Source organism: Schistocerca americana, chromosome 2 (genome assembly GCF_021461395.2).
Source record: "Schistocerca americana isolate TAMUIC-IGC-003095 chromosome 2, iqSchAmer2.1, whole genome shotgun sequence".
NCBI lineage: Eukaryota > Metazoa > Arthropoda > Insecta > Orthoptera > Acrididae > Schistocerca > Schistocerca americana.
Genome location: NC_060120.1, coordinates 773646629 through 773667375, shown reverse-complemented (window position 1 = coordinate 773667375; position 20747 = coordinate 773646629). Strand labels below are relative to the sequence as shown.

Here is a 20747-nt window from a genome sequence, read left to right as displayed (position 1 = left end):
CTGTGGTTCAAATCAATAGAAACGATACTATTCGCTTTCCTCGGATGTCCTATTCAAGACTTTAGGTTACAGAATACCTGGCATCCTACCGTTGCGCTGTTTAAAAAAGTACACAGGAGTGTCGCGACTATATGTGTTAATCTGTGATATTCGGCCGTTTTTATAGGTATTCTGTGACTCTTTTCTATCGGGCTTCGTTATGCTGTTATTATTTTCTCAGATTTGTTTTCAGTCGTAGTGACTCGGTTTTTCTTCGTGGTGTTGTATGTTTTTGCTTTCGTTGTGTTGTCTGCAGTACCGGTAATGTTCAGAAATTCAAAGAGTAAACTCCTGAGTATATTCTGCTGCGTGGGCGCGAAGCCTCTACTCATATGGGGCACCCAGGTACTGCTTCATGGCAATCTCTTGCAAATTTCAGTAGTTTATTTAGCGTTACTATTATCGGCAAAACCAGATTCCGTTTTTATCTTCATTAGTGAAAAATTAAATGAATAAATTAAGCGAGGAAGTTCTCGGCTTACGCTGCCAAATGGGGAGAGGAGCTGCATCCAGGCAGAACATGCCCATCTTATTAACCCTTGCCTCACGATGTGGGGTTTCTTACATCGGACGAGAATTTTCAGTCTTTCTCTCCAATGTTAATTCTGGTGAAATGCTTCTGTACCCCTCCTACCCTCCCTAAATCGCCAACCCTAGAATGTTTTATTGTCGGTTGCATTATCGCCTTCTTTGCTTGTTGTTGACACGTGTTGCTGACGTGTTGGGGGTCTGCTAGACGTAGCCTCATCAACTATAACACGTATCTGTTTTCTTCAGTATAGTGAAAAATGTGTTCGCAGGAATGTGTCAGTTTTAACGATCCTAAATTTTATAAAACGTTTAGTCGGTGCATGGAGGAAGATGTCAGGGACATGGATTGAAAAATAGACGAAAAAGACGACGATTTTACATTAGCCAGCAATTCTGATAATGAAAGAGAGGATCATTCAGAGGAAGAACTTCAGGACAGTGGTGGTGGGAACCTTTCTGTGTCTCCAGTGTAATTTTAAACAAGTTAGTTAAAATGAAATGTTCTTTGACTGGTGGTGAAAAAAAACGTAGATCCCAATACTGAATGCCAATTTTGTAGACATTCTTTTTGCACTTCTCAACAGCAATTTTTATGTGAGAGTTTAAACCCTGGAATTTAGGTTTATGCGAAAATTTTGGTTGTTAAAGAGGTACTATAATTTTTCAGAATGTAAAATTCAGTTCTCTAGCAGTTCGTTTGTGTTGCTATTGAAAAACTGCAGAAAATATGTCATTTTGTATGATAAATAATGTAGGCTCTATTTAGTGCAATAAAATCAGCATAGCGTATTTAAACAATCATTGCAAAAACAAATTTATGCAACTTAACATTAAAATTTTCTAATTATTTACGAATTAAACCTCAGCTTAAACATAGGGGTCCCAGAGACCACACCTCACGGTATGTGTTGCTGAAAAGTCACCTTGTAACATTGAGGGTTAGTGACTGATGGTCTGACACATTGACCGCCTTGCTGCAGTTTTTAGGCAGTTTTGACAAAGTGTTCAGGCAAATGCCTGATTCATTTTCGTTGTGGAAATTCCAGCTTAAACCATTAAGAAACGAAAGCACAGAACAATGAACAATACAATGGGCAGGTTCCGCCTGGATCCAGCTCGTCTCTCCAATTTAGCAGCATAAGTCGAGAGCTTCATTACTTAATTTATTAATTCGCCACAGAAATAGAAATTCCAAACATAAAATTGAGAAATGTGCGTCATCAGTTAGTGTAAAACATGGTAACAATGACAGATATGGAACAAACATTAAGTTAGGGGCAGAGTTGTCAGTAGAATAATAGCTGAAGAAAATAAGACAACTTTTTCTTAACAAATGTGTTTCCAAACTGAAGTCCCCATCCTAACTTTGATGAACATGGGGGTAAAAGTCCAAACTTGAATCCAAATGTATTCGAGTGCATTACATAAAAACGAATCATAGTGATAAATATTTCTATGAATTAGCTACATCTGATACTCAGAAACTCGTTTTTTATCTTGCATTTCAGTTTCAGTAACTGATTGCGAAGAACAAGCCAAATATATGATAGTTGTTGGAAATGCTCTAGGAGGAAATTAATAAATAAAGAAAACTGAAACAAGTGTCAGCCACAGGACAGTATGTGTGTAATACAAGCATGACTGGGTAGCCTACTTGATTATATGAAGCAAAAAAGGTCTAACAGTAATATTAGTTCGTTTTAAGGGCAATCATAACATTATGCCTTGTCATAACCTAAGCGAAACAGTCACCTACAGTTAGAAAGTAAAACCATAGATAATCATTCAGCTACATTCTTCTATGCAGCATTTGTGATGAATTTCAGATATTGCACTATGGAGCCTAACAATTACTACAATATTCTGGATTAAGTAGTCAATGGGGTATTTCCTCGGCAAGTACATGCCTCGAATTTTAAAACAGATGTTAAAATAATACTTATTTTGATTATTAGATAATACGTAAGAGCATGTTACTTTTGTTCACAAGGACCACTCTAGTTTGAGACCAACAATTTAGTGTAAGCTATCACATCATAATGATTAGAATCCCATGATGCGTTACTTAGTAAGAACTAGACATGTCAGAGAGTGGTGGTGGCTAAAACATGCTGTCTCTACATTTACAACCCTTTAAGCCAGGCTCTCCAACTACTGCTTGTAAGATGCTTTCATTAAGTACAGACAACTGTAGCCAATAAATTTTGCAAGTTAATGTTTTTTTTTCAATGGAACTTCGCGAAAAATTTGCTCTTCCAGTGCTCACTATTTTAAAGGAACTGAGCATTTGCCACATCGACTGTGAGAAAAGTGTGACAGGGTGAATGTGATATTATGTAACTTTTTAACATGTCTGTAATTTACATATTTTAACCCTATTCATCGCATGTGGCAATTGTAGGGCACTGATAAACACAATGTTGAGTGTCTTGACAAACAGCATCAACAAAACAGCACTGAACTAAAACTGAACAACTGCATTTGTATTTTTTGTTGACCTCAACAAATAATGTACCACAAGTAACGAATGAGTGTGAAAGGATTCGATCAGTTAATGAAGCAACCTTGACACACATAAGCCTCTGGAATAATTTTTATGCACTTACATAGTAGGAGAATCTGAAACCTTATTTGTTTGTAGTTCTATCGAAATGGAAAACAGCCTAAAATATTACTGAAAATGAGCTAAAGAAAAGAGTTACCCTACCATTTTCCTTTCCTTTAATGTATTTGATAAATTAACTATCTTAATTAAGCAACACTACTACACCAAAATACACTAAAGGTATGAGTCACTATTTAACGTCTACTTCATGATACAGTGGGGACATTGCCAACACTTGGACCAAAAGGTTAGACCTATGTTCTACCACGATTCGAAAGGGGCGAAAGCTCTCACATTGATAAGAACTATTTGTTATGTGGTGTTTTTAGTCAATGGTTTTTTGACCTTGAACTTAACTATTACACTTGAGAAGTTTCGTCAAAATCAATGAATTCAGTAGCAGAAGACAAGCAGTTTACTACAGATCGGTTCTTGTACTGCTCCTAAAAAGTCAACTTCGAGGTCTACAAAAAAAAAATGATACTGATGTCCATGTATTTACCAATTGTATCTAATTGCTGATAGTCGCCTTTAAAGTAGCACACGTTTTGATTCATAGTTGAATTCCCTCCTGGCACTGCTGGAAACATTCCTGCATGTCGTTTCCTGTGTGGCTGCAAAGGAACCATGCCTTCTGTTGGAGCACAAAAACAGGTTTGTAGCAAACTTCTTGTCCACAATCTTTTAGCTGACCGATATTGGTAAAACTCGTCACAGAATGGAAAAAAGGGGTACTCATCAACACAAATAGAACTTCAGTATCATACGCACCCTCGATCCCTCTATGCCAACATTTTAAGCAGTTAATGACGACTGCAGCTGAGTTTTCAATCAAACAGGCTGATGCATTAAAATATTAAGTTAGTGAAATACAAGTGACGGCATTAGTGAAATTTGTTCTTGACTTACAATTTGCAGTTGTACAACTATTCCACTTTGTGTATCTAGCTGCTTTTTTGTGTATAATATCTGTGAAGGTTAGCAGAAGTGATGTGTCATTTTTGGCCCAGAATACGTTGTTGCCAGAATTCTATATAAGAATATACAGCCTACAGTTGCAAGTTAACTTTATCGTTTACCTAGGTTTCAACTTTAGAAATAACATCTTCTTCAGAACCTGCAAAAAGTTAATATTATAATGTGCTAGTAAATTATATTAGATATGGTCATCCTACAGGATACAACGTGTAGTACTTACATAAAATATTATTTAAATGTTTGCCTAAAACAAGCCATGTCCTAAGTCAATTTTATCAAACTTGATGCATAACCATAAGGTTTTGTCACTTCTATTAAACAAGCTGTAGCAAATTCACTTTAAGCCAGTTGTATAGGCCTCGGCGTGTGACTAGAGACTGTGGACCGTGAGGGCTTCACGGTCTGCCTCACAGAGGGCAGCGTGCATGCGCGAGATGTATGGACTCAGACTCTTATTACGCATGCGTCAGATAACATTTTTGCTATGAATTAATTTTATACTTTACTATTGTAAGTTAACTACAGTATCCAGCATGACTACGTTTTACATTCTATGACATAGACTTATAAACTGACAACAAATCTCGTATGAATGTCTGTAGGAAAGGTTCTATTATTACAGAATTTGTAATGGTCACATCCATTATGAACTATTGTAGACCTAATATAGGCTGGAAGCCTTCGAGATATGCCCTATTTTTTAGATACTGTTGATCGTTCAGTAAATTGCCTCTATCTGTAATTAGGTATGTATAAATTTGTAGTTCCTTATTACTGTCTTTCTCAAGGGTATGAACCAAATTTCGCTTTAAGCTATTACTCTCCAAGAAGGAAGTTTTAAAACCTGAATTTTTCAACAGGCGCCTTATCTTGTAGGAGACATTACCTATATAAGGAACCGATAACCATTTCTTGGTCTGATCTTGGGTTTGAATATTTGCATTTACTAAATTCGTTGTCCTTTTTCGCATTTACTTATGATATAATTGCCTCACTATCTTTGGATCATAGCCATTCTGTGCAATACTCTCGAGAATTTGTAATTCTTTTTCGAGGTTGACATCTGACAACAGGATGGAAATTGCCCGATGGATACTAGAATAGAAAACGCCATTTTATGCACTTGGGGGTGTGTTGAATCGGCCGGGATGCTGATGTCTAAATAAGTTGCCTTCCAGAAGATGTTTAGCATCTTTTATAGTCATCGTTAAATCAAGATAATTTAGTGATCTATCAACTGATTCCCATTCTTGTGTGAATTTTATTTTTTCATGTAGACTGTTAAACGCTGCGAAAATTTGCTTTATTCCTTCTGGAGAGTTATTAACCAGTAGAAGAATGTCATCCACGTATCTCACATAAAAGACGATGTTCACTAATTCTGGGTAATTTCGGAAAAACACCAATTCCAGAGAATTTATAAAAATTTCAGACATGAGACATGCAAGTGGACTCCCCATAGCTAGGCCACATGGGTGTGAATATAATTTTTTATTTAATGAAAAATAATTGTATTTAAGAGTCGTTCTAAGAAGTAACATTAGCTCATCAATTTCTATGGTGGATAATTTTTTGTTGTACCTTAAGTTTTGTTGTATAATGTTCAAGGTCTGATCCACTGGTACGTTTGTGTACAAGCTAATGATGTCAAATGACACCAATTTGGTGTTTTCGTAGCATGTTATAGTTTTAAGTCTGTTGGCTGGGTCCACTGAATTTTTAATCGAAAAATTATTTTGAAACACGAAATATTCTTTAATTTTATAATGTAAGTGTCTCGCTAATTTATGATAAGCACTATTGGTGCTATCCACAATAGGGCGGATCGGATGGGAAATTTTGTGTTGCTTAAATTGACTCCTTAACGTCGGGGGCTTGGGGTTCATTTTTATCAATACCTTTTTTTTCTAAATTCTCTGATCAACTTCTTAGTATTGCTAAGACTCGCTCTAATATCCCTCTGTACGGCGGGCGTTGGGTCTACCTCTAGTGGTACGATGTCATTCTCTTAGAAGAACATTTCCATTTTCTGAATATATTCTTTTTTTGTAGAAACGATAATCGTGTTCCCCTTATCGTCCTTAGTTATTAGGGCTTCATTATTTCTTAGTTTTTCGTTACTTTTTTAACATTGCACATATCTTTCGTGAACTTACTAAGACAACAGCATCCCAGCCGATTCAACACACCCCCAAGTGCTTAAAATGGCGTTTTTCTATTCTAGTATCCATCAGGCGATTTCTATCCCGTTGTCAGATGTCAACCTCGAAAAAGAATTACCAATTCTCGAGAGTATTGCACAGAATAATGGCTATGATCCAAAGATAGTGACGCAATTATATCATAAGAAAAAGCGAAAAAGGACAACGACTTTAGTAAACACAAATACTCAAACCCAAGATCAGCCCAAGAAATGGTTATCGGTTCCTTATATAGATAATGTCTCCTACAAGATAGGGCGCCTGTTGAAAAATTCAGGTTTTAAAACTTCCTTCTCGAAGAGTAATAGTTTAAAGCTAAATTTGGTTCATACCCTTGAGAAAGACTGTAAAGAGTCAGCGAAATCAGGCATATATAAGATTATGTGTGATAATTGCCCATGTTATTACACAGGTCAAATAGGCAGAGCTATAGCAGCAAGGTTTAAAGAACATCTTCCAATAAAGGGCATAGGAAAACAGGGGTCAGCCTTTGCGGAACATCTGGTGCAAATGGCTCATACACCTAAACATTTACGTGACATATAGCTACTACATCATGAAGTTAAGGGCTATAGACTCGACACGCTTGAGAAACCACAAATGTATCGACACGCTTGAGAAACTACAAATGTATGCACACCTAATTACAGAGAGAGGCAATTTACTGAACGATCAACTGTATCTAAAAATAGGGCATACTTCGAAGGCTTCCAGCCTATATTAGGTCTACAATAGTTCATAATGGATGTGACCATTACAAATTCTGTAATAATAGAACCTTTCCTACAGAAGTTCATACGAGATTTGTTGTCAGTTTATAAGTCTATGTAGTAGAATGTAAAACGTAGTCATACTGGATACTGTAGTTAACTTACAATAGTAAAGTATAAAATTAATTCATAGCAAAAATGTTATCTGACACATGCGTAATAAGAGTCTGAGTCCATACGTGTCGCGCATGCGCGCCGCCCTCTGTGAGGCAGACCGTGAAGCCCTCGTGGTCCACAGTCTCTAGTCACATGACGAGGCCCATACAACAGGCTTAAAGTGAATTTGCTACAGCTTGTTTAATAGAAGTGACAAAACCTTATGGTTATGCATCAAGTTTGATAAAGTTGACTTAGGACATGGCTTGTTTTAGGCAAACATTTAAATAATATTTTATGTAAGTACTACACGTTGCATCCTGTAGGATGACCATATCTAATATAATTTACTAGCACAATATAGTATTAACTTTTTGCAGGTTCTGAAGAAGACATTATTACTAACGTTGAAACCTAGGTAAACGATAAAGTTAACCTGCAACTGTAGGCTGTATATTATTTTAAAAAATGTTAAAAATTATGCCAGAATTCTCCTCCCCTATGACATCATTTGTTGTTTTCAGATTTTCTCCCTCTCCCTCATCCTCCCCCCTGATATATGCCAGTTGCCCTATTATGAAATAGTGTGAAACTAAAAAAAAGGAGGGAATTCAAGATAGCCAGGATTTTCCTCCGCTCATTGGCAGTAGAAGAGTTGTCCAAAGTGAAAGTTGGAAAATTGAAGGAGTTCAAGATGGAGAGTTACCCTATAGTTCAAAACCCAACATGACAGCTCTGTGGCCAACTTGGAGGGTACTGACCCTGCCTGCACAATTGTCAGGTCTCATTGGCAGCCCTTTCATGTCAGGTCCAAGGCGGCAGACTTGATGGACACTGTCCCAGCCTGCATGGTTGCCAGATTTCGTAAGTATGTATACAAAATTTTACTCCATTCCAATCAGCCTTTGTTTAGGACAGAATGTGAACAAATGCATCTTCTAAATAATTTTCCCCACTGCTCTAACGTCACAGTGTAAACAATTTCCCCTAGTTCATTTGTGACACCTAAGTGTGGAGCTAACATGGCCTAAGATTATGGTAGGAATGGATAAAAACACTTGCATATTTATTTAAACAAATACTGCACCAGGGAGTGTTACCTTTCACTGTCATGATCACCCACGTGCCAAGTCCTCTACAGTGACATATTCTTAAATGTGAATGCCGCGTGTCAGTGCAGCCAGCCATCGCAAAGTCTCCAGCTGCAGACCAGGCAGAGCTTCCTCTGCTGTTTTGTGGTGTGCCATCCCAGCCCAGATTGGACCGTTTCCGGCTGCCTCCGGACTTGGCTGCACTGGGAACTGTGCAAATATATATTTTCTTACTGGAAAAGTGCATGCAGCATGGATGTGTCTGCCTACTTTATTCAGTAATAAACTGGACACTGTTAATCAATTGTAAGTGCATCTCTTCGATGAGTGCATTCTGATGCCTCTGTTTTTTCTTTAACATAGTTACAACAATGATGTGGTATGTTTTACAAAAATATATGTCCCACATTTTGGTCCATTTCATACATTTTACATTTCAGATATGTCCCACGAGTTGGACTAGTTCGTGTACATAGAAAGAAGCCACAATAAAACTGTAGTACAATATTTACAAAATTGTTTAACAGTGTACAGAAAGAAAGGAATATGTACAAAATATGTCTCACAGGTGGACACACTTACAGATATTTTCAGACTACACCTCTTCCAACAGCTTTGAATAATCGCAGCACAGTTTACAAGTGGAATTTATATGTTTTTTTTTAGAATGCAGTTTACAATTGATGCACATTTACTACAGTTGACATGGACTATTTACAGTTGACCTGTGGCACATAACATTAAACTAAATACGATCTTTTTTGGTTTGGCCAGCAACAATGGAACTTAACCTAGTTTTCAGACAATAAATATACAATCTAATTTGCATGCATAATGTGCACTCTTACCAGCATAAACAATACGCACTCACACACATGGAGTATGAATAATACAACTCGTACAGTGTGCAAAACAGACTGTCTCACATACACATTATACATGTGTTATACCCCTCATTTGCATTGTCAGGTTCACAAAGCGAGCTCTTAAATGCCTCTGTGTTGTCTCTGCAACATCATGCTAAAATTTGATAGTAATGGAATGGCAATTTCATATACTGAAATCGAATGATCTCGGTTGCTCTTCGTAGCTCGTCTAAGAACTGATTCTTCCTCATGAGGGACTTGAACAAATTCGCGGGGCTTCTAAAACCAGACGTTTGTTGATCCCAGCACATAATTAACTCCTGTTTTATGTGATCTTGAGTTTCCTGCGACCAGTAGCTCGCATGGAACACTTCCCGAAATTTTTTGTATGATCTGCGTGTGCAAGCTGTTCCAAGCATCTTTTGCGCAACTAACCCATGCATGTCCCCACAGATAAATTCTAATTTATACTGTAGTAGCCAATCCGGTGATAGCGTCCAGTCAAATTGTGCAATAAATGATTGGGGTGTAATGTACTCCCAGAGTCTCTATAATTCTGATTTTGGAATGGACAAAAAGTGCTTGTTATTGAACCCACTCACGTTAATCATCTATTCTCTTCTTGGTATTTCAAATTTCGTCTATCTTCCCATCGTTTTTCAACTGTCGTAACCTCAGACAGGTGCTTCTCTCACTACATACTTCTTCTTGAATATGAGTCGCCCATCTGTGTAAAGGTATGCAATTGTGTTCTAGTGTGGACTCTACATAACCGCTCTGCACTGGCAGTGCAATCTGCCTGGTTGGAAATGCTTAAGCTGGTCAATGACCAAGAGCTTCAGTTGCTGATAGTGTATCTGATCTCACGAAATCTAATGCTTCTTGACCAGTATCTTGACGTGAACTTGACGATCGAACATTTTCCGACTGCGAGATTCTCTCATACTGCTTTTCACTATCTTTTACATGTTCCTGATCGATATAGCATCTTTTACAACCTCTTAGCTCTGCGCGCTCATTCACATCTGATTTTCTAGAATTTTCGATACTTTGCCCTCTATCTCCTTGACAGATTTCTTCCTTTGCTCTTGAAGAGTCGCGACCACTTCCTTGGTTTGAGCTATGGTACTTCTCACGATCTTTATATGTTCCTCGGCTGCTAAAGCCTCTTTTCGTGCGCCTGTGGCGTCCATTCTCGCTACCCTGGCATCTTTCTTTGCTTCGATAGATAACTGTATCGATACCGAAGCTACATTATGTCATTTGCTAATTCATCTGTAATTTTGTTCATAGTTTCATATATTGGTCTTTTGAACCCCTTCCTCTGCTTTTACTTCCTCGCTTCCTCCTTCTGCCTCTCATTTCTCATCTTCACTTTTTCCTTTCGCCTCTACTTTGTCTCTCTTATTATATGCCTCATCTTTCTCTTGTGTCTCTTCCACTAAAATTAATAATTTCAAAACTGTGTCCAGTTTAGACCTAGTATCACTATCCCATTCTGGTGACTCTCTAACTTCTCTAGGAAAATTCTGTACATCAGCTACTGTGTCTATGTGCCTATAAGCTAAAGTATCGTCATCTACACTCCTGTCTAATAGAAGTACATCATCCTGCTCCATTCTTTGTGACACTAACCTACTCGAATTACTTCCACGACTGCTTATTTTGTAAGGACAAAATTTTGTTTCTGCATTGGTTACATCCATGTTATTCTCGCTATTCTGCTCCATACTGAAAACAACAATTTTCTTATGCCTTTCGCCCTTTAATTATGCCTGACTCCTAGTAAACATATATTACTTCATATTCGTACATGAGCCTCTCATAAATCACTCACAGCACTAAACTTTTAAAACAAAACTAACAAATATAAATCATCAATAAAATACCCCTCCAAAATATTGTCAACATCGTATACAGTGCAGAATGTCTCCACAGAAAGTGCAGAAACCACAGACCAAATTTACAAAAATTTGTATGTTCATACAAGCCTTAGATGTAACTTGAATCTTGCGGTTCATAATCGTATTCATTTTGATACTTACCTGTACCAATACAATTTTAAAAAGGCAATAATTGTACTCGACAATAACTAGGCTATAGTAAGCCAGAGTATTCATTTATTGACCTGCCAAAATTAATTAGCTCAATATAAAACTTGGTTATGACAGCGGATTGGACTATCCAAAGTACCGAATCCTAGCCAAGAGACGACAAAATAGCGTTCTGAATTCGGATCAGAATATTCAAAGTACCGAATTCAAAATAAACGTCTCCAAAATGAAAGAGGTGACCACTCCTAGCTACTCAAACCCTTAGCACACAGAGAAAATATAAGTGAACTAGCAGCTCAAGATCTATACCTTTTCTTTTATATAACTACAAGGCACAATCTTATCAATGGCTCTTTGTTGTGCAGAGTGCATTGTTGTACTGGTAGCCCATGCATAACTGTTACAACTTCCTGCCCCCAAATTTACCTTTAGAACATAAAAATACCCTTCTGAAACGTACTGATACCTATCACAAGAATGACACTAAAGATGGCTCCTCTCAGTAAGTAACTGTGCACTCACACCAATAGCGCTAATGCACTAATCAATGAGCAAAATATTATGCCCAGTCAAAATAATGGATCAAAAGTTTTACACAACTGAAATCAAACAATAGCTACCAGGTAACAAAAGTCTTCATTACCCCAAAATCAGAAAATACCATGAGTGAGAATAAATTCTGCACATAACAAACACCACAAATTATCATTGGCTAAGGTATGATAGGTATGGAAATGAATCCCCTTATTTCTCATTGACAGAAATTTTGGCTAACGTTATCTGACATTAAATAGATTTCAGAAGTTGACAATGATAGTGAAGCAACGAAATTCATAAGCTATAATTATCTGCTCAACGCAAAACTGGTAGAAATAAGCTCTCCACAGAAAATGAACTGACACTCAGCTTTCCCTAACTGCAAAGCTGCAAAAATTCTTACCAAAAGGCATAGCCGTCTTCAAGAAATGGTGCTGCAGCAAACACCTACTATTTATCTGTCTTGTTAGTGATGGTCGCTACACTCACTATCTGCACCCATGTGTAAACTATCAGCACGGGTCTTGTCCCTGTCTGAATCAAACTCTCTCAATTGGCGTCTTGCTCCCTTCTTCTAACATCTGACTTCAGAATTTTCCTAGTCTGCATACTGCACCTGTCTTACTTTCTACTGTGTCAGGGTCCTGTTCGGTCTTGAAGCTCTAGCAGGAACACACAAAAAAGGCTTTCAGCAAATCAGAGTGACCTTGTGCCTTTTCAGCACCAGTTGAATCGTCTTACACCAGTACATACACTCCCTCCATTGTCTACGCAACAGAAAGTCAGCCAATGAGAGCTTGGCCCACGAAACGAGGCACCTCAATAATTGCTTCTGATGTCTTCATCCTGCGAGCTAATCCAAATGATTTTCACCCACCGTTTTCAGGGGAAAACGAACCTTTCTGGTGTGAGTGACGTAGTAAGGAAAAAAAATCTGGTACCACTCTGTCATCCTGAGGTTGCAGTGCCAGTCTGGCAGGTGTGAGGCGAGGCTATTGTACAAATTTTCCTCCTGCATTGCCAATTCTCTGAAAAGTCATCTGTTGCCACTGTCTTTGTGGTGGGCCACAATCTGTTAACGAACTTTCGGCCAGCCTTGACCAAGAGCAGACAGAAATGCTTAGCAGCTAGAAAACTCACATACAATTTGTTGCTTTATGTACACTAACCACAAATGTAAATGAAAATGTCGTGTGACCAGGGTCTCCCGTCACATAGACCGTTCGCCGGTTGCAAGTCTTTCGATTTGAATCCACTTAGGTGACTTGCGCGTCAATGGGGATGTTATGATGATAATTAGGACAACACAACACCCAGTCCCTGAGCGAAGAAAATCTCTGACCCTGCCGGCAATCGAACCCGGGCCCTTAGGATTGACATTCTGTCTCGGTGACCACTCAGCTACTGGGGGGTCGACACACTAACCACAGTGAACCTCTTATTAAAATGCATTGTTATTATTCTTCCATGAGGACATATTGATTAATTAATACAAAATAGCGCAAATAAGTTCTGAGAAGTGAAATGGAGGGTGTCCGAAGAACAGCCAACTCGCTACTACTATTTCTACTACTACTACCAAATACTGGAAAATGATACTTAAATCTACTGGAGGAGTTACCTAACTAAATCCCAGTTAATGACCTACCTACTTTTTACCTAAATTCTTGTTCACTGCTTTAATGGTAGGGATTTGTGTACACTGCAAAGATAATATCGTTTTTAATACTTTTTCATATCACTGCAATGTACATCATATGAAATTGCTTGTATTTTAGGATTAAAAAGTTTTAAGGAATTTCAGAATGTCAATTCCGATACATAATGGCGTTTAGTCTTCATTAGACTATGCAGTCTGGCAACACGCCCTGTGCCCTTACTTTCCTGTAAGGCAATTTACATTGCTGTAACACATATGATTTCTGGTTTATAACTGAGAAAACTTCTTAAGTTCCCAAGTCACGAAGCTCTGACGTTGGCTAGCTCTGTCAAGAATGAATAGAGAGAGAGGGAGAGAAAGAGACCAATAGAGAGAGAGAGAGAGAGAGAGAGAGAGAGAGCGTGTCTTTAGATAGGCTGTTCATCCCAAATATCTCATTTCGCCCAGATAAACTATGAGAAAGTCCTCACTAAATGATGTATACTCTCTTTCCATAGCTATTATAATTGCAGAGATATCAGCATAAACATCTTGTTTTCAGATGGAATGATAAAATGTGTCACCACATAGCAAGAGTAACAGTCCTGCACAGTGCATGAGTTTCAGGTACTGCTCTGTGTTTGTACATCAGAGGTCACATTCTAGTGTTAGGAAGGTGCTCCTGTTAGAAATCAAGCAAATGTCTCGTAAATGTTACCAGAAAATTAGACAGATTTTAGTACATTTAACTCTGTTTTGGAAAATTTTGCTATTTCACAATATATTATCTTGTATTTAGCTTTGCACAGAAGATGCATTGGTCAGTCTATATGAGATTAATGTATATCATCTTCACTAAAAATGAGTTCTCATACAAAACCTTCAATAAATGAGATTCATTTTAAGATAAGATAAAGTAATGTAAACTGCCAGTGAAAATTAAAATACTGCTTTAATTTCATATGAGTGAATGATTACAAATGATCTTACTACATCCAAAAGGTATGAGCAGAGGTTTGTGTATTTAGTTACATAACGTTTTGTTATTTAAATTTTTGGCCATTATACATTGTAGATCGTTAACAGGCAGTGAACAAGGATAAATCTAAGGCTACCATTGACAATGCAAAATTAATGTATAATCAACTCCTTGAGATCTCAGATTTTGATGATTTTTTTGTACATTTGTAGCAGTACTTGTTGGCATGTAAAATCCTAAGTTAAAATTATTTTGAATCTTTACTTACGAATTACTAATTTCTAAAACTTCCAAAATTAAGTTTATTTCATTACATTTTGAAACCTTAAAAATCACCATATCTCAAAAACTATTTGACTTACAGACCTAAAATTTGTAAAATTGTATTCTGTTTTTTTTTAAGCATTAAGGTATGTGCTCTATCACAATATTCATAACAATGATGAATTTTTCTAAATCGGTTTTTTGAGTTTTGGCTACTCCTAAACTGAATTTTTTGTTTGAGTAAAAAACATTTGTTAGTTGTATTCTGTGTGTTAATTTGTTTGCCAAATTTCAAGATTTTCTTCCAATGGGAACATATTACATTCTTAGTGCATAGACTTACTGCTAAGTTGTAATTCAAACCTGAAATGTCAAATACAAAGTAACACTGTGAAATCATTATTGTTTTTATTTAATGGCAATCAGTTTAGTACTTTATTAGAATTGTAAATTTAAATTTAGATTTGGCTTTTTCATGTTAATAATGAAAATCTTTTAACACTGATCATAAGAACGCCTGGTCAAAAAAGACTCTTGAGTAATCTACTTATTATACTCCTATATTAAAAATAGATAAATATTATCAGTATTATGAACAGTGAGGATACTGATATGTGTTAATTGATTGCCTTACAATGACAAACTTTTTACTATGCTTCAACAAGTGAAACGTTATGGTGATTCAATAACAATCTTATTAGAGTCTAAGATCATATATTTCAGTTTTCTTTTAAATGACATAACCTAATTTTGCTGAGCAATAATGACAGAATATTGATGTATCAACATACTCTTTTCAAATGTAAACTGTGAAGCTTGCATATCTTCATTTTGATGGTGTACATGTCCTTCCAGTGGCTGTTGTGGGATTTAATTTATAAAATATAAAGAGTCAGTCTCACTGGTCTTCTGTGGCATGAGGATGCATAAATAAGAGGTTATTTTCCTTTCCAATCTTTTGATAACACAGAAGCCATTTATCATGTGTTGTCATAATGACAAGTAACAGGTCCCGTAATCTATTTCAAAGAATGTCATCTATATCTGGGTTCACTTGAATTGTATGAACATCAAAAGGTCTAACACCAGAAAATCTTTTGCCTTACCCATGGCTATACTAATAGGAATAAAAATATGATACTTCCACATTCTTGTAAATGCTGTGGCTTTATAAAATTTTTTCCCGAGTTCCTTTTTATGCTGAATGCTCATCATTTGTCACACAGAAAACGTGTCTGAGGGCATATATGCATTACCTTACTCAAACAACTGGAAGGAAGTTAAAAGTTAATATTTGATCTCATTATATATCAACAACTGATTAATATGAACATTAAGAAAACCACCTCGATATTTATTTTAGGTTCATTTATTAAGCCACATTCTATATGAAACTCCTCAAGCGACAAAGAGGCAAAAATATGCCAGTGTCATCATTCAAAAATATTAATTGAAAGGAACATTTTGGAATACAACAACTAGAGTACATGTCATATTACAAAATGTGCCTTTCAAGGTTTTACAGGGTCATTATGCATTTTAAATCATACACTGCCACTTTATCACCTGAGCACATGTATTTAATGAATTATATATGCATTCAGCAACCTGCTCATCTTCCCCTCACCAGTGCTTTGCCAGTTTTAACACAACACTTCATCACTACTGAAAAGGAATACTGGCAAAAGAAATGAATATTTCTGTTTTGTTATATAAGTGTGATGGTAATGTGTGTATTTCTGTTGTTCTGTTAATATTATCTCGCATGGATTGACCCACTAAAGGAAGTGTAAATGTCTTCTACTAACGACTCTTATCTTAATGATGACGTTTTGTGTTTCAGGTTAGGAATGGACACATACGGAGAGTGTTAGATGAAGACACAAAATCTTTGGTGTTACACATTGAAGGGAGGAATGTGGCGACAACATACATAACATGCCCTGAAGATAAATCAGAGTCCTTGGCTATTGGTTTACCTTTCCTTGTACTTGTTCTTAAAAACCTTAAGAAGTATTTTTCTATTGAAATAATGGTAAGCAACATGACAGTCTGTGGTCTTGAGTGTAATTTCAGGTTGGCAATGATTTAGAGGATGCATGGTCTAACATTACAAGTACTCTTCCTCTAGTTCATCAGTTAAAATAAATTAATTTGATGTGAAGAAAAGATCTCTAAGTTAGTTCAATTCATGTTTAGCACTTCAAGTTGGTAACTGAGACAAATAACTAAAGCAAAAAATATTTACGTTATGAAGACTTGAATAAAGAAGCAACAATAAAACATTTTGAAACATAGATAAACTTTTAAAAACTAACCTAAATTAATTAGTTAACAAAATAACAAAATTATTAAAGAAAAATAAAAAAGAAGAAACAGGATACAGCATCTATATAAGCACAACAAATTCTATATTGTGTGTAAAAAGGATATATGGAGCTAGTGTCTCAATAAATATATTATATTATGGTTGCATTATTTAATTGTTATTTACAGTTATTAATAAAGAAAGAAAAATATTTAGTTGCATATACTTACGTGCAACTACATATATCATATTAAGTAATACATATGTTAATATATGTATTTAAATAATTTATAATTATAGTATTATAATTAATATAATTAATTATTTTAATTGTTATTCAGGTAAATAAAAGAATTATATTTATTACAACTCATATGTTATATAAAATATTTAATTACATTACTAAAAGTATTTTATTATATAATTGTTTCATTTCTCTAAAAAATATGTATGCAGTTTTTGATATATTTATAATTGGAAACCATCTATTAATTAATTGATTGTTATCAATTATAACTATTAATTAATTAAATAAAACTTTTAATGAAACATTTAATTGATTTATTTTTATTAAAAATATAAAAATGGAAAAATTTTACTTTTCAAATAAAAATATTAACTACCTTAAAAGAAAAATACAAGTAAGCAACAAAATTTTTAATTTATTAATTGAATAACCAAAAATAATGGCATGTTTATATGAAGATTTATGTTGATAAGATAAAGATATTAATAATATTACCATCATTAAATATTACAAAAGATAAGATTAACTTACCTCCTTTAGTATCAAAAACTAATGTGTATCACATACCTTAATGTAATATCATAAAATGGCAAGGGACCTAAGCTATTAGGCTCATACCCCATTTATAGAGGTAATAATTCTCATATTTTTAATGACCAACAACTCTACAAAACCCCCCTCTATGAACACTAAAGTTAGGAATGAACATGTCAGTTTCATCAGATTCCTGATATGCAGTTTCAGCAGGACTGGAGATCTGCTAACTCTCATTAATGCCTCTTTTAACAAATAAAAAAACATGAAAATAAGTGAATAATTAATTAAATTGAGTTTTGTCCAAGCAGTAGCATCAACAGTATTATTACCAGGATGAAAAATGCTTCTATAATACAAAAAAGGCGAATATGTTCTGGGCAGAGTTGAGGATGTAAAAGAAGGGAACTAGATTTTCGGCTTATCTTGCAGCTTCAAAGACATTTAAATCAAAATATCTTGACATATTCCCGCTTGTTAACTTGTTAGTATTAGTACACATCACGTTATATAATGTATTTTGTCAGGTAAAGTAACATGATATGTGATGTCATGTTGCATAATGACACATAGCATCATGTTATATGACATGGCATCTGTCATGTCATACATTATAACTTAATGTTTCATTGTAATTTATGATGCACACATCCCATTCCCAGATACTTCATATTGTAGTTGCATGCCACTCTCTGGAAGCACATAGGTTTGTGTATGTCACCACCCTCTTGCATACCTTTTTTTATTCATTTTCAATGATAAATAGGTATTTGTACGGACTATCACCCTTTCAATCACACCTCATTCTGACATTTTATTGATATCTTGTTGAACTGCTTCTTTCTTAGTTGATGGAACTGGATATGGTTGTCAAAAAAAGCTTCATACAGTATTACTTCCATAGCGTATATGAAGTTCTTTTCGACCTCTTCCCTGTTCTTACTCAATATGTCACACAATTTAGATTTTTGTACTTCTATAAGATCATGTGTTCGTTTATTATTGCCTTTAATTAGTCATCCTCTTGATTAAAAGTAATCAGATTTTGCAGATGATAACTTTCAGAAGTGCTATCCATGCCAGCACTGCTAAAATTAATTTCAATTTTTAAATATTTGTAGTGTGGTTAATTGTCACACTCTAGTTCTTCAAATGCTAATTTTAAACCCCTTGGTACCGTGACAGTATTAATAGTTCTGCTTTACAATCAATGGCTACTTTCTGTTTAACGAGCCAATTAAAACTTGTAACAAATTCAGCTCTAAATTTCAGAATCACTAAAAACTGATGTCAATATTAAGAAAAAGATACTCATCATTGCTACTCATCATAAAGCAGAGATCCTGAGTCGCAGATAGGAACAAAAAAAAGACTATCAAACAAAGCCATCGTCAGAATAGACGATAGACACACATATACACACTCACACAAATGTAATCAGACAGACACAGCTGCAGACTATCTGGCTTTGGCAGCTAGATACTCTGATCAGGTGTGTGCAAACCGTGTAGGCGTGTGTGTGGGGGGTGGGGTGGGGGGGTGTGCTTCTTGTCTGTTCTGATGAAGGTCTGTTTGGCCAAAAGCTTTATTTGGCACTCTTTTCGTTGTGCCTGTTTTCGACTAAGTATCTCTACGCTATGATGAGTAGCAACTCAGCGAATGCTGACATTGTAACGAGTTTTGGTTTACTTTTTATATATTAAAAAAAAGACTGAGAAAACCACGAACTTGTATCCCATAACACATGACTTTTACAATTCCACATTTCTGTTGTGTGAGCATCTTTTATAGTATATATGTTTTGATATTTTCTAGAGCCATCCACCATAAATCTTGTTTGATCTTTAAGTCATTCCAGGAATTATTCATCATCAATATGTTTTCTCTGAAGATTTTTTTGGTTTTATTTCACAATATCTTCTGCTGCATTTATTTAGTGACGTATATAAGACCTTATCCAGTGGCTTTGTACTCTCTGGATCAGTTATTACTGCGGTTTTTGAACTGACAGCAACACAGCTGACTTTATACTATTACTTCTTATAATATCGACCCCTTCACGACCATTTTTGTCATAGTTGGCTCTGATGATGACGATTTTTTACTTTGTATGATGTCTTTCCTCCCACCCTTGTTCTTTTAAATTTACTTCATTAACAAGGAAAGCTGACAACAACACCATGAATTCACATATTTTTTGCGATATTCCTTAACAACAATTTATTTTCATTAGCTGTCCACATACTTTTCTCAGCACCCTCTGTCTCAATAAGCTCAACATTTCCATCATTAACAGCTTGAGTTCTTTGTACAATGCTCTCTTTTGCTCTTCCCCCATCTTCCTTCATATTGTGTATCATTATGTTATGAACAACCTTCCTTTTCTTTTCAAATCTCATTAATCCCTTCATCACTTCCCTCTGCATGCCCTTTTATTAGCAGAGCTTGAAATCTCTCTAGATTGCTTCTAATCGATTATGCATTCCTCACAATTATTCATTTTTACTGGTATCATTTATTCTGACATCAGATGAACTGCTGTTACAGCATGTCATTTCTTTGACTACTTGCATATGTTCATTCATGACTGACATTACATCTGGTTTCTGTGAAGCTAGTTCATTGCTTACTCCAATGACGTCAACCCTCTGCCAAGGTATCATAGCTACTTTTTTCTCAGACACAGCTGACTGGTCTGCTCCACTCATACATATGCATTCATTGCGGTAGCATACTCATGGTCACTTGCCAGTACCAGCTTATTATTATGCATATCCAACACAAAGCCTCTCATTTCGCTTTTTTCTGATTTTTGCTACACTAACTTCTTTTTCTGTAATATCCTTGTTTCTTATTGCTGAGCCAGGAAAGTCTTTCTGTATTTGTTCAGCCCACTCTACATACGAAATTGCTTTCCATGTAACGCTTATTGTCATGAAATGGCCCAAATCTTCTCCTATGTCTCTCAAAATTGTCTCTAACATCTCCACATTATTATTCTGACGAAA

At 35.8% G+C, this 20747-nt stretch overlaps 1 protein-coding gene across 1 annotated transcript in view; it reads left to right on the top strand.

Annotated features, from left to right (window-relative positions):
• The first annotated feature begins 303 nt into the window (after positions 1-303).
• Positions 304-20747, top strand: part of LOC124594415 (cilia- and flagella-associated protein 20-like) — a 32557-nt gene continuing 12113 nt past the window's right edge. Inside the window, exons 1-2 of the mRNA XM_047132786.1 lie at positions 304-384; positions 16494-16685. Coding sequence (XP_046988742.1) covers positions 304-384; positions 16494-16685 — 273 coding nt within the window. The remainder of the gene's footprint in view (positions 385-16493; positions 16686-20747) is intronic.